Source organism: Malus domestica, chromosome 13, assembly GCF_042453785.1.
Source record: "Malus domestica chromosome 13, GDT2T_hap1".
Taxonomy (NCBI): Eukaryota; Viridiplantae; Streptophyta; class Magnoliopsida; order Rosales; family Rosaceae; genus Malus; species Malus domestica.
The window spans coordinates 2,020,503-2,035,374 of NC_091673.1; the positions used below are offsets into that span (position 1 = coordinate 2,020,503).

At 37.3% G+C, this 14,872-nt stretch overlaps 2 protein-coding genes across 2 annotated transcripts; one reads left to right on the forward strand and one right to left on the reverse strand.

Annotated features, from left to right (window-relative positions):
* Positions 1 to 117: 117 nt before the first annotated feature.
* On the reverse strand, positions 118 to 4,007 carry LOC103414229 (ATP synthase subunit beta, mitochondrial). The gene is made up of 9 exons (XM_008352628.4): positions 3,305 to 4,007; positions 2,711 to 2,786; positions 2,499 to 2,587; positions 2,244 to 2,361; positions 2,042 to 2,145; positions 1,777 to 1,935; positions 1,452 to 1,676; positions 1,055 to 1,366; positions 118 to 570 (listed from the first exon to the last, which is right to left on the reverse strand). Exons 1-9 carry the CDS (start codon positions 3,788 to 3,790, stop codon positions 457 to 459), a joined length of 1,683 nt encoding a protein of 560 aa, XP_008350850.2. The 5' UTR covers positions 3,791 to 4,007; the 3' UTR covers positions 118 to 456.
* A 3,289-nt stretch (positions 4,008 to 7,296) lies between these two features.
* On the forward strand, positions 7,297 to 8,875 carry LOC103451603 (probable histone chaperone ASF1A). Its single transcript, XM_008391015.4, has 3 exons — positions 7,297 to 7,606; positions 7,910 to 8,025; positions 8,144 to 8,875. The coding sequence occupies exons 1-3, from the start codon at positions 7,498 to 7,500 to the stop codon at positions 8,537 to 8,539; spliced, it is 621 nt and encodes a 206-aa protein (XP_008389237.2). The 5' UTR covers positions 7,297 to 7,497; the 3' UTR covers positions 8,540 to 8,875.
* Positions 8,876 to 14,872: the final 5,997 nt, after the last annotated feature.

Consider the following 14,872-nt stretch of genomic DNA (forward strand, 5'->3'; position numbering starts at 1 on the left):
CATCGAGTTTGCGAAGACGAAAGCATTGTCTTCGAGCTGCGCTTATACGCACAATAATCTTTCGTTTGAAAGCATTCCACAAACGAACAAGCTTGAACAAGAGTGAACAACACGAAAGACGAAAGACGGGGTTTATAACTTAAACAATCATAGTTGCATCGAAATTCAAATGTTTTAAATATGAAAAGGAACAAACAAACAAAAAAACAATATACACGCGTCGTCCTCTTTCTTTTCCTTCCCCTTCCCCTTATTGAACAAGAAGAAAAAGAAGGGGATAGGCTCATTGGCACCATTTCTCTCTCACACCCCGCTGCAATATGCTTAAATCTGAAACGGGAAATGCTCATACAGTTTTGCCTCAAAAATGAAAATCCTGTTTGCTTGGCAATGCCAGCGGCATCTAAATTATTTCGGGTTTTCGCAGTTATCAAGATAAAACAACAGAAAAGATGATTAAGCAGCGGACTCCTTGGAAATCTTCTCTGCCTTGGCAATGACCTCCTCAATACCTCCAACCATGTAGAACGACTGTTCTGGAAGGTCATCGTACTTTCCGTCCAACACTCCCTGTCAAAACAAAATTACAAAAAACAAATATATGAATTTTGAGCCCACAAGTCCTTGTATCATTAGTCTAAAACCACTGTTTTTAAGCGTTGGTATTACTTGTGTGTTATGACTTATGAAAAGACATAGGAAGAACTAAATTGAAGATAGAAGCATTCGTGTAACCAAATTACCCACTTCGAATTGATCACGAATGGATAGCCAAAAGAACCAAGAATATATCACTTTTTCTAGTCATGAATAAAAGGATTATCAAGTTAACAAATTATTATAGTGAATTTCATTAACCTTACCTACTCTTTCAGGTTAATTCTCATGTTAATACTCAAACATTTGGCTCGTAAAATTCATTGTTTCAAAAAATTGGACAAAAACGAGCACACATTTTTGGAATCAGATATATATGCTTCAGGCTATGAGGTAATTTAGATGATAATATGGAGACATCTAGACTGGAGAGAGTGAAGGATAGAAAGAGGGATACCTGGAAGGAAGTAATGCTTTCTTTCAACTCCACGTATTTTCCAGGGGCACCAGTGAAAACTTCTGCCACATGGAACGGCTGGCTCAAGAACCGTTGGATCTTACGAGCACGGGCAACAGTCAACTTATCATCTTCACTAAGCTCATCCATCCCCAAAATAGCAATAATATCTTGCAAATTCTTGTAGTTCTGAAGAACCTTCTGGACACCACGAGCAGTGTTGTAGTGTTCCTCACCCAAAATATGAGGGGAGAGCATACGAGAAGTTGAATCAAGAGGATCCACTGCAGGGTAGATTCCAAGCTCAGAGATCTGTTCAATTCAAAACGTCACCAAAGTTAGTAAAAGATGGCATCACAAGATTGCTTTACTATTAGTCCTTATAGATGCGACAGACCTGTCGTGACAGCACAGTTGTGGCATCCAAGTGAGCAAAGGTAGTGGCAGGAGCAGGATCTGTCAAGTCATCAGCAGGCACATAAATAGCTTGGACAGAAGTGATGGAACCCTTCTTGGTAGTTGTGATACGCTCCTGAAGACCTCCAAGATCAGTAGCTAAAGTAGGTTGATATCCGACAGCAGATGGGATACGACCAAGCAAAGCAGACACCTCTGAGTTTGCCTACAGGATGGATCAGAGAAAAACTTAGATCATTAACAATATGCAACTCTAATCTCTGATGACATATAATCTTCAATGGTTCCCAAACAAGAATTCTTACTTGGGTAAATCGGAAAATGTTGTCAATAAATAGAAGCACATCTTGCCCTTCAGCATCACGGAAGTGTTCAGCCACAGTGAGCCCAGTCAAACCAACACGAGCACGAGCACCAGGAGGCTCATTCATTTGGCCGTACACTAGAGCACATTTGCTGTCAGCCTGACATAAAACAAAAAAGGAGAATGGCAAATAAGGAACAACCTCCAGAAAACAGTAACAGTAACAAATGCATATAAATGGGGTGGCATGCGAATGCAGTCTCTACCTGCTTTTCACCTAGCTTAATGACACCACTCTCAATCATTTCCCTGTACAAGTCATTACCCTCGCGAGTACGTTCTCCGACACCAGCAAACACAGAGAAACCACCTGACTCAAGAAACAAGTATATGTAAACCAACGGGAAAAACAACAAAACGAGTTCGTTAGCATGCAGCTCTTTAAATAAAATAAATAAATAAACTGACCGTGAGCTTTAGCAACGTTGTTGATAAGTTCCATAATAAGCACAGTTTTTCCAACACCGGCACCACCGAACAAACCAATCTTTCCTCCTCTTTGGTAGGGAGCAAGAAGGTCGACAACCTGTATATGAAGTAGATAACATAAGTATACTAAACATACACAGCACCACATATAATCCAAACGCAGTGGAGAAGCAAAGCAATAAGAGGATCGAATTCTATTACATTAGATATGACAGTAAAGGTTCATGTTAATACCTTGATTCCAGTAACAAGGATCTGCTGCTCAGTTGCTTGCTCAACAAAGGCAGGAGCTTCTCTGTGAATGGGCAGAAAGTGATCGGTGCCTGTTGGAGCATTCATACAGAAATTGTCAGAAGGCTTGAGAGCAATGCATTAACATATTGCAACAGAATAAGCACACAACACCATCAAGTGATTATTTATTTTAAGGTTTACAAATTTCTTACTGATATCGCCTCTATGGTCAATGGGCTCTCCAATGACGTTCATGATACGACCAAGGGTAGCCCTTCCAACAGGAACCTAAAAATAGCAAATAAAAACCAAAATCCAAGTCAGAATCCAGGAAAATGTAAACGCTATAATCAACACCAAAACAATAAGCACATTAACAACACCAAAACAGAATGCTATATGATAAAAACTAAAATGGATAAACAGGAAAACTCCGACAAAAATATCACAATTTGTCCACATAAAATCTGAAGAAAATCTAGTTGTTGAGGACGCGTGTAATTCTAATGGCTAACACTGAATGCACTACTTGAAGTTTTGAAAGATCAAAGCTTTAAACAGCAGAATCCCTAAGTGTAAATCAATCAACGACAATTACACTAAAAAAAATGTGTACCATAAATCAACCAACAGTAGTAACACCCAGATCTGAAAACCCCAGCGCCAATTCACAAATCAATCAAAACCCATCTCATTTCTATCAATACAATCACCAAAGTCAACACTTTACCATTCGAACACTAAAACCCTAACATTTCTCATCAAACCAGTAAGCATAGACCGGATAACAAGAACATATAGCTTACAGTGATCGGAGAACCGGTGTTGAGCACGCGCTGCCCTCTCACAAGCCCCTCAGTCCCATCCATAGCAATGGTCCTGACCATGTTCTCACCCAAGTGCTGAGCCACCTCGAGCACCAACCGGATCGAGTTGTCCAGCACCTCAAGCGCGGTCAAAATCGGGGGAAGCCCCTCCTCGAACCTCACATCGACGACGGCTCCGATCACCTGGCACACCTGCCCGATCGAGCCCTTCCCGGTGAATTCGTCGGTGATTTTTCCCTTCCCGGAATCCTTGCTCTTCGGAGACGCTGAAACCGTCTGGGGCTCGGCGGCGGCGGCGGTCGCGTACTGAGCGACGCGGTTGAGGAGATAGCCGCAGGGAGAAGCGGATCGGGAAGACGGAGATGGGGATGCGACCCTCGGGTTAGGCGTTGAGATCGAAGATTTGGACGGCGCCCGGCGGACGGAGGACCGGGCGAGAGATGATAAAAGCCTTCGCGAGGCCATTTTGTTGGGGATTCAGATGGAGAAAGCAGAGAGTGTGGAAGAAAATACTAGGGTTTGTTGAGTCGAGGTGCCAATGCTATATGTACAGACCGCTCAGCCCCAAAATTGGAATATCATTTTTTTTTTTTTTTTTCAATTTTGTTTTTCGTTTTTAACTTTTGACCTTTTCGGCAATTCTCCGCAAGGATGGGTGGTGGAGGCTAAAGGATCGTTGCCAAACACTCCCTAATGTTTCACTTTTCTCTTTTTTCTCTTTTTTATCTTTTTTTTTTTTTTTTTGGTAAATTGTAGCAATGCTCTCTTAATTTTAACTCAATTAGAGGAATAGTATCTTAACTAAAAATTAATTACCATTAGTCCCTCAGCTCATCAAAACATGCAGTTATGATCCCTCAACTAAAAATTCATTATCATTGGTCCATCAACTTTAATCCAACTAGAGAAATTGTCCTTCAACTTTAATTTAATTCGAGCAATGGTCCATCAACTTTAACCCAATTGTAGCAATGGTCATTCCAACATAATTCGTTTTGACAAAATTCTAACGAAATTGATGAAAATGACAATAGCTACACATTTTGATGTGTTAAGAGACCCTAATTGTAACAATGATCATTCCAACTTAACTCATTTTGACAAAATTTTGACGAAATTGATGAAAATGACCATGGCTACACATTTTGATGAGTTGAGGGACCAATGGTAATGGATTTTTAGTTAATAGACCATTGCTCAAATTTGATTAAAGTTGAGGGACCATTACTACAATTTACTCCTATTTTTAGTATTTAATTTCTTAATTTTATTAATCTTATGAGCTTTGTGTGCCCTCTTGTACGGTGATTCCACGTTTCCAATAAACCAGGTAACAAACAAGAAGTCAAAACATGTTTTTAGATTTGTCACTTAGTATTATGGTTTAATGATATTCCTCTTCATCTGTAAGTGGGAGGTTTTAGGTTCGATTTTCGCCAAAGGCGAATTTGAACCACATTATTATTAGCCCATTTCGAGGTTAAGCTCACATCATCCCCTTAGTGTAGATAATATCGTTTGTAAAAAAAAAAATGTTTTTAGATTTTGCTTGACACAATTGTTTTCTCGCATTTGAAAAATAATATTGAAGAAAAAGTGAATATTAAGTTGAAATATGAAATGTCGAAATAACGTAATTTGAACTATAAAAGTTAATTGTAACATCATACATCGTCCAGGGGAGTAGATATTGTAAATCTTATATGTATATTCTCATCTCTACTTAGCACGATGTCTTTTGGGAGCTCACTGGCTTCATGTTCCATAGAAACTCCAAAGTTAAGCGATAAAGGGGCCAGAGCATTCCCTTGATGGGTGATCCACTGGGAAGTTCTGCTCGCGTAAGTTCCTAAAAACAAAACCGTGAGGGTGTGGTCAGAGCCCAAAGCGGACAATATCGTGCTACGGCGAAGTCGAGCTCGGGATGTGATGAGGGCTTGGACCTGGATGTGACATTAACCGATTAATTTTTAGTCTAGTGATATTTGTCTTCTTAATATTAAAACAAGTCGCAAGTTCGAAATTTAATGTAATTACAATACTAACGCAGTTTAATAGCAATTTCACCATTTTTAATTTAAGGTCATACATGAGTAAGAGTTGAGAGACCAAATTTTAGCAATGCTCCTTAAACTCTAGACATTGCGTCTACTTTGTCTAGTGAACATTCAATTTTATTTTAAGCCCTCAAAATTTTGTAAGTTGTGCTTATATCCACGTGATCAATTTTGTCACAGCTTAATTTCCTGATGTGCAATGCACATAACCAACTATTAGAGTATTTTATGTCAATAAATATTATGAGCTCGTATGTAAATACTTTTAAAATAATAGAAAACGTTTTTAATGAAAATAATTTTGAAATCAATCCTTAATAAAAATTAAGGCTGGAATTTTTTGCCATGTACCGACTTACCGACCGAACCAAATCGGTGGGGCTCCTATTGGTACGGTAGTATTTCGGTATATCTTCAAAATTGGTTGGCATGGAACCGAACTGATCATTAATAGTACAGCTTTGGTTTTGTTATACCGGCAGTATACCATATCGACCGATATATATTTTTTTTAAATACTTAAAAACTATCTTAGATATTGTTTTGCATGCAAAAGTCATTTAATAGTCTTTAGCCTTTAGGGTTTCGAAAATTAAAACCCACACACAACTCTCAGTTTCTTTCTACTTAACACTTCCCGATGATCTCCCGTAGCGCAGCCTCGCTTGCAGTTTTCCTCTTCATTTTGACGAATCAACAGCCATCGCGCCGGTGACCTGCTCTCCGATAACAGATTGCACAAATGATTTGATTGCTGACATTGTTGTTGCCTTATGAAGCAATGATTTGATTTCGATTCTATTTTTAGTTAGTTTAGTTGCTTTTTGCTGTCCTATGATGTAATCTCATATGAATGATGCTTACAAGGTTCGAATTAATGTGATTTGAATTAAATCATAATAGTTTGTGTATATATGATATGATATCAGTTTCTGCTTGTTACCTTGTGCTTGCTGCCTTATTAGAATTGCAAGTATATACGATATTAGGTGATACTGCCAGTTATGCTATTTACCACCCAAACCAGCCAGCGGTCTCGGCTAAACCAATTTTCGACAATCGCAAGATAACAGTTGGTTGGCAATAGATGATTTTCGATAATTGTGTATATATGGCTGCCTGGTGGCACAAGGAATTTGACACGGTTTGCCTACCGAACCCAGCCCTAGTAAAAATGCAAATAAATCATTGAAAAGCTGAAGTTTCTTTCATGAACCACTTTAAGTGTTTTTGGAACTCCAAAACATGTTCTCTAAAAGTTATTTCAATCATTTTAAAAGCACTTATATCCTCGTGTTCAATTTTATCACAGTTTAATTTCCTGATGTGCTATGCACATAACTATTAAGTCATTTTATGTCAACAAATAATATATATTTGCAAAAATAATTGACCAATACTTGAAATTTTGATATTTTGAGCTGTAAGAAAAAATTACGAGGAATTGAAACTTAACAAAGATATAATGAGCTTAAAAGATTATATTACACAAAATTAAACCTCAATTTGACAGAATAGTTGACAAATCTAAGGACGGAGAGACAATATTCAGAAAAAGGTTAATTAATTTTAATTTAGAACAGATGAGCTATAATTCAATGTTAACGCTAAATTTTCCTATCATATTTGAGCCGGTCCCGTATCGAGTATAAGTCCAAATAATTTTACCCGATAAATCTAAATTCAATTTGGACCTATACTCGATACGTGGTCACACGACCCACTGGTGGATTTGGGCTCGTCATCAGGTAAAAAGCTTAACGGGCCGGGTAAACTGAGGCCCGAACAATGACCCCACATCCCAAATTCCGAATCGGCAAAAATCCTGACAAAGTTGAAAACTCCCGCCAAAGTCCTGTGCCAATTTTCCCTCCAAAGTCCTGTACTAAAGTATGTTTACTGGAAAATGCGAATTCCAATTCCCAATTCTTCACATCTCACAATCTCCGCCTCCTCCTCCTTTCCCTTCTCCTCCTTCCGCCGCCAGGCCCCCGGGTCATCGCCATCGCCCAAAATCCGTTCTAGGGTCGTTTAATTTTGGATTTAGGATATCCAATCGACGGCTAGGATTGGTCCATTCAAGGAAGCAACGGAGTCTTGATTCACTCCGAGAATATGAGTGCCGTCAACCTTACGAACGTCGCCGTTTTGGACAATCCGGCCGCTTTCCTCAGCCCTTTTCAGTTTGAAATCTCGTACGAGTGCTTGACTCCCCTCAAAGACGGTAATTTTATCGAACCCATGATTCTTCAATTTAATTTTTTTAATGCATTAGCTGAATTTATAGGAAATTTTATTGGGTTTTGTTTTGCTTGAGATTTAGCTAGGGTTCTTAACATAATCTGCCCAACTAGGGTTTCAAAGATTGGGTTTTTTAAATTAAAGGACTGATTGAAAATTAGACGTGACGTTAGTAGATCTAACCCATAGATTAGTGATTAGGATCATTAATTTTACTGATTAATGACCCTAATTTTATTTTCAACGTCAATGATTTTGGCATGTGATACTATCCAATTTATTACAGACTTGGAATGGAAGCTGATATATGTGGGATCTGCTGAAGACGAAACTTATGACCAAATGTTGGAGAGTGTGCTTGTTGGTCCTGTCAATGTTGGCAACTACCGTTTCGTCTTTCAGGTAATTACCTCGATTCCTTGTTCCGAGTTCTTGAGTTTGTTTCGGGATCCAAAATCGATGTGAAACCAAATCCTTTCTGTTTATGTGTGTGCGTGTACATGTCTTGGTCTCATGGCAGGCAGACCCTCCAGATCCATCAAAAATACGCGAGGAAGATATCATCGGTGTCACGGTACTGCTATTGACATGTTCATATCTGGGGCAGGAGTTTGTTAGAGTGGGGTACTATGTGAACAATGATTATGATGATGAGCAGCTGAGGGAGGAACCTCCCTCTAAGGTGTTGGTCGATAGGGTTCAGAGAAACATTTTAGCGGACAAGCCGAGGGTCACAAAGTTCCCTATTAATTTTCATCCCGAGAACAGTGAGACCGCGGAGCAGCAGCCCCCACATTCACCTGATCACGTAACTGAAACAAAGCAGCCCCTTCCTTCTCCCGATTGTGCAGCTGGAGAAAACATCAAGGGAAAAGAACCACCCGCCTCACCTGTACCATCTGTCTGTGTGCAGTAGTAAAGTTGAATTGGCTTCATGATCTCCACGTTGCTACGAGAAATTTGGGTCCGGCGGCGAGCATTTCAGTTGACATAACTACGCTAAATTTTAAACAACCCCAATTTTTTGAAACAGATTGTGTACCATATACACTAGTGTTATTGCATGTTTTGTGTCACCATTTTCTTTTTGGTGTGATAAGATGTGGTACATGGAGGTTAAACGATTTCTATGTGTCTCGCATGATCGTCTTGTAATCGAAACTCAAGAGTTTCGTAATTCAGATTTGTAGTGCAGTTCTACATGTTGTGTTCTTTGGATGTTAAATAGGAAAATAGAATGCAATTATTTCAAGTCCAGGAATCCATGGAACAAGAAAAATTTGTGTAGGGCTTCGCTTGTCATTGGACTTTGTTGAGTATCATTACAAGTCCACAAATGAAGTTCTTTCCTTTCTAACTGGTTTTCTAATTGTTTTTTTCTTTTCATGACAATACATTTCTATCGAAAACAGAAGAAAATAGTTGTTTTGATCTGCCTCGTAAAATTACCTATGTCGCACTGTCGATGGCTGACGTGGTATTCCGAACAGAATTGGCAGCCTTCGCTGCCTGAAATGGAGATCTGTATTAAACACGGACAAAATGTATTAGCACGGTGAAACGAAGGGAGTGTCCTGAACTTACCCCTTATTCCAATCAGCGCGCAAGTTTACCACCACAAGTGCTGTTAGTTGAACAACAAGTCCACAAATGATTCCCATCCAAGGCTCCTATACACACAAATTTAAACTTAAATGGCTGATCAATGTTCTAAAAGACGCTAGGCGCTAATTGGGCGGCGGGCTAGAATCTAGCGCCTAGGCAGCTAGGCGGGCACCTAGGAAGATTTAAGTAAATCTGTTATATTTTGTGTAAATAAGTGTCTGTTTATACTTAAAATATATATAATTACATCATAAATTATAAAATAGAATGACGTATATCATGAAGTATTGAAACATAATGAAAACATGGGGAACAAACATATCATGTGTGTTCATTTAAGTATTCAACAAGTCTCTTACAATTTATTAAAAAAAATAATGCAAAATGAAAGTTGTCTATTTTATGTCTAAATGAGTCTCAACCTAGGTGGATGTCTAGATGGGTCTGGTCGAGCTAAGCAGGTGTCAAGGCGGTCTAGACGCCCTTTCTAAATTTTCAAACGCCTAGGCATTAATCAGACCGGTAATCACCTGCTTAGATGATATGCGGAAATTTTTAGAACAGTGCTAACAAGTGGCCCACGAAGCAAAATAAATTGACAATCAACGTCTTTTTTTTTTTTCTTTAACGTCTAGGCCCACAGATTTTGGGCGTTTTAGCTATGTGCTTTATTAATTTTTTTAATTGCCTTTGGTTTTTCCCAAAGGTTTAAGGTTGTATTTGATTAGCACTTTGGCACACCAATCATGGGGCCGATCGCTGATTATATAAAGCAATGCTAGTTGAGAAATGCTAAGGACTCTTTATAGACCATCTGTCATTTTTTACAGTTTAACGTTAATTCTGGTTTTAACATTATACAATATTATGTCAAAAACATGAGGTGACAGAATTTATAAAATGCCCTACTTTTGAGAGTTGCTTAGTGTTCTCATGGTAGTTTAATTGGAGTCTGCTGCTGATAGTGCATATTAGCCGATTTCATTGTATGACAACAATGTAGAGTCAGATTTTTTTTTATTTTTCATAATTATTTTGAGCTTGTTTGGAACTAGTTCTATTTAAAAGTGCATTCGGTAAAGCCAATTATTTTAATTTTTTTAGGCCGCGAAGTCATAATTTCAAGACTGCCAAGGCCAACTGATATCATATAAACCATCCAACTGATAACACAGATGTTTCTAGCTTTGGGTTCGGCAGAAGACGGATAATGGAACAACCATTTCGAAGTACGAATATTCGAAGCTGCAATTCGAAAGAGTATAGTTAGTGCTGATTCAAATAAAAAACATGATCCAACAGTTCTGCTGCATATGTATCCTCAAAGAAGAGAACAAGTCACTTGGAGAAGAAGAAACTTACCATATTCTTACAGCTGATGGAATGGCAAGTTTGACAGGGGGATGATAACTGCGCGTAACTTGCCAACAACAAGAAGTTAACTCAATTCGAAATGCTAATTGCCAACGCCGCACCATTGTTTCCTAGTCCAAATTTAAAACACAGGGTCCAACAAACACGTGAAGAAAAGCTGTGACTCCAGAGCTGATCATCATTGGAAACACATTGTTTTGCGTCTGTAAAAAATCTGTTGAGGCATTGGAGGAGGCTGAAGGCGAACAGGCTCGGAATTATCCACCTGTTGAAGGTTCCTGCTTCGGCGGACATCTCGTGGTTTTGGCCAGGAGCCATGAGAATGGTGCTTGTGTAAAACCAGATGAGAGCTAAGGGAATGCTTACTGCTAATAATGTTTGCATTGCTCTTTGCATGTGGAGTCCAAGCATGTGGTACTGTTTGGCTCCATAGGCTTGCCCAATTAGGGTTTCTAATGCACTTCCCATTCCCAACCGTGAGACATGTGTGATATTTTTTATTGAAATTGAATGAAAATTATCAAATTTAAAAAATGCGAGAAAATTTATTTAGAATAAGAATTACTTTATCAGTTTCATTCCTTCCACAACTGATAATGTTAGTGAACAATATTTAGAGTTTGTTTGGAAGTGTTTGGAATAATTAATGTCGGTTTCAAATAATTAAAAGCGTTTCTGATCATGTTTAACATAAAAATTTAAAGTGCTCATATGTTTTAAATGTACCATGAATCACTTATATTTTCATCAAGTATTTTGTCGTGATTTCTACATAAACACTTGAAAATTATCAGCAGAAGTGTTTTTTTTTTTTAGAAATATTTTTAAACGGGCCCTTAAAAATAAAAGTATTGAAAGAAGCTTGTTGTGTATTATCATCCTAAACATAATGGCTTACATAAATTTCCGTCAACCATCTAATTGGAGTTTCATAAGTTTCCGTCAACCAATTAGACAGCAGGACAAAGTATGAACAAGTGGTGCGGAAGAGAAACCCAACTGACCAAAATACAATGAATCCAGTGACATTAGCTAAGGAAGTGGCCATGGATCCTGGAAAGAGCGAACTCTCCAAGATATTGGCCGACAAACATGACTGATGTGACTTGTAAGCTGTACTGCAACAGGCTTACTGCAATATTCACGGACTTGATTGTCTGCCCTTCCATTTCGGTGTTCTCTCTGTTTCCTTCTGTTTTGTGTGTTTACGGTTTATTTTTTTTATAAAAATAATAAAATAAAAAAATAGTAATATAAAATGTTGACATGACTTAACCGTGACCGTACAAACAAGAGAGCACGAGAAGGATACCGAAATGGAAGGGCAGACAATCCAAGTCCATATTCACAGGCCCTGCCAGCCATGGCTGCAATTTTGCTTCTTCAATAACATCCCCACCTCTACAAATTGTTTGCTGAGATGATATTTGCTTCATCATCAAATTCTTGATGGTTTGGAATTAGAGGACTTCTTTCACAAAAATTATCAACTTTGCCACTTAAATCCTATTGTATTTGTTTATTGATAATCACAGGAGAATCCATCCAGAAATAATAAAAAATAGAGAAAATGTCAAACAATACATAAAATATGAGGTATAATACGATAGAACAACTTCCAAAACTTTCATCGTCACTTGTTAATTTATCTGTCATAATATGTCATTTTTATTAGTGAATGACGATTGGCCCACAGAAGCAGCATTTTTAAAATTGCTGTTTTTTCAAGTTCGGTAAAAACATGATTTCTAGATGGCTAATTATATTAACACCCTATAAATTATTGAATAAACTTCACATACTTAATACACCCCATATTTGCTTTTTCACTTAAAAATTATCTTAATACACCCCACATACTTTCTCATAATACCCCCACACCCCACATTCTCAATATACATCTTATAATACCCCCACACCCCATATTTGCTTCGATCCTTAAAGTCTGCTAATGATCCAGGTGTAGAAGTTAATTAATAAATCAAAACTGAATCGGTCTCAGATTTCTTTAAATATAGGTCATGTCTCTCCTCATTTTCCACTGATCATCTCCCAATGACAAGAAAAGAAGAAGAAAAAAGAAAGAAAAACTCATGATGAGAAACGTACGTCAATCAAACGGCTAAAGATTGAGAATAGGAGTTCATGTGGAGAATGGCTATCCTCAATTTGTAAAAGTAGTATAGGACTCTAGCACTAATACGACTCATGTTACTGGGTACGCATGATTAATATGAACACTAAAAGATGAATATGAATATAGAAGTTTAAATAATGCAGCAAACGCAAGATTAAATAATTATTGATGTCATCGAAATCACTAAAACAATAAAAAATGTGAAGTCTTATCTCATGTAAAGCTTCAGAAACATCGATTTTGTATTCCATTCGTCAAAAACATTTTTTCTCAATCAACATGTTTGTAGTTTCATTGGTTAGAGTTTTATTCAACAATGGAAAATGAGAGGGTTTTGATAGTTGAGAAAATAAATAATACGCTAAAAGTGATTTGGGATGTATTTATAAATTTTTATTTTTTTTAAAACCTAATAAGGTCAAAATTGTCATTGCATAGTGGAGTAAATAAGTAATTTAATATTAAATTTTAATATGAGGTGCATTCAACATGTTGTGAGGTGCTAGGATAAAAAGCCTTTCTAGATATGCCAAACTTAAAAAAGCAAGATGAGTGCTACTGAAAGAATTTGTCGACATTGATGCAATTTATCGACATATGCTTGACATACGTTACATCAAATATTAGTAGGCACAAAAAATATCCGTATTAAACATTCAAATGATCCTCAAAAGACATTTGCATGTATATTTTCCGGACACAATAGTCGTCGGACCACTTCGTCCCTGCTTCCATCGCCCCCACTGCCCCCGACCCTCCACCCCCACCACTGCAAGTCAGCCATAAACACACCAAACCTAAAAAGCAAGTCAACGTTCATAACATCCCGAGAAAAATGAACCAATCCGACGTTATCAGTCTTTTATCAGAACAAAAAGTAACATTTTTTTTCAAAACTGGTTTCAACCACAATGAACATAGTAATGCAGACAGCCCCTGTCTCGAATTGAGAACGCGAAAGCAATGTTCCTACGATGGCAGCGTCCTATACGTGCGTCATTGATTTCCGGCGTCGTTTTCTAGTCGTCTGGTTCTCCAGTTACCGCCGCTGTCAAGAGCCATTCGTGACTGCTGCCTGCCTGCTCTTTTTCAATGCGGCGTAAATTTAAATCTGGGTCCAAAAAAAATCAACATGATTATGGCTAGTATTATCTTTTCTCCACTTTTATTTTTTTTAATATTAGAGAGAAATTAAAATTTTCTAACTTCATGCATCTTCTAATTTCAAAAAATCAGCTTAATATCTTATAATAAAAAATTAATATTCAAACATAAATCTATCTGCAAAACATATGACTTAAGTAACACATTTTTTTTAAGGGAGACAACTGGTGGCAAACCACAATTATCCACCCCTTCAGGGGGCCGGGAAGACTCACAACCATTCTGGGGGCCTCACAACCCTTCCAGGGGCCGAGAAGATTCATAGAGGCATTTTAGCCTTCATCTAGCCACAAGTCCAACTTCCACACCAACATCGACTTTCGGACCTGAGACTTCCAATTTTTAGTTTTAAGGAAATCTCGCAATCCGTCATTTACTATTGGACCACCGGCTCGTGTTTAAGTAACATATATTTGAATCTATATTATATTTGTAAGCAAGATATGAATGGGGTTTAGAGCAAGAAATAACAAAAAGAAAAATAAATAAGAAATAATAATTAAAGAGATATTAGGAAGAAATTTAATTTTTTGTGTGCTTCTTAAAAAAACACTGCTTATGCTGTTATGTGAGAATAAAGTCGTGTTTGGTAACTTTTTTATGTAAAAGTGTTTTTACCAAAAAAAACTGTGTCTGAGTGTTTGAGGGTGTACTTGTCATTTCAAAATTTCATTAAATGAGCACTGATTACTTTGGAAAAAAAACATTTTTTTTAGAAGCTAGACCATGCTTATACTTTTTTAATGTCATTGACAACAATTTTTATAAAACACACTTTTTTTTTTGTTTTACTAAACATATTTAATGTTCTAGATTTTTAATAAACTATTTTTTTTTAAACACCACCATCTCAAACCAGCTCTAAAACTTATTAGTATAGAGATAATTATTGATAATAAAATAATACTAAATTCAATGGATAGACTAAATTTAATAAACTGAACTATTCATAATATATTATGTAAAAAA

Excerpts from the sequence above, each read along its gene's own strand:
- LOC103414229 (XM_008352628.4), bottom strand. The coding sequence starts at position 3,790 with ATGGCCTCGCGAAGGCTTTTATCATCTCTCGCCCGGTCCTCCGTCCGC. Across the intron at positions 2,146-2,243 it reads CAACGTTGCTAAAGCTCACG|GTGGTTTCTCTGTGTTTGCT; the intron begins GTCAGTTTATTT and ends TTCTTGAGTCAG. Across the intron at positions 1,677-1,776 it reads ACATTTTCCGATTTACCCAA|GCAAACTCAGAGGTGTCTGC; the intron begins GTAAGAATTCTT and ends TCCATCCTGTAG.
- LOC103451603 (XM_008391015.4), top strand. The coding sequence starts at position 7,498 with ATGAGTGCCGTCAACCTTACGAACGTCGCCGTTTTGGACAATCCGGCC. Across the intron at positions 7,607-7,909 it reads CTTGACTCCCCTCAAAGACG|ACTTGGAATGGAAGCTGATA; the intron begins GTAATTTTATCG and ends AATTTATTACAG. Across the intron at positions 8,026-8,143 it reads ACTACCGTTTCGTCTTTCAG|GCAGACCCTCCAGATCCATC; the intron begins GTAATTACCTCG and ends GTCTCATGGCAG.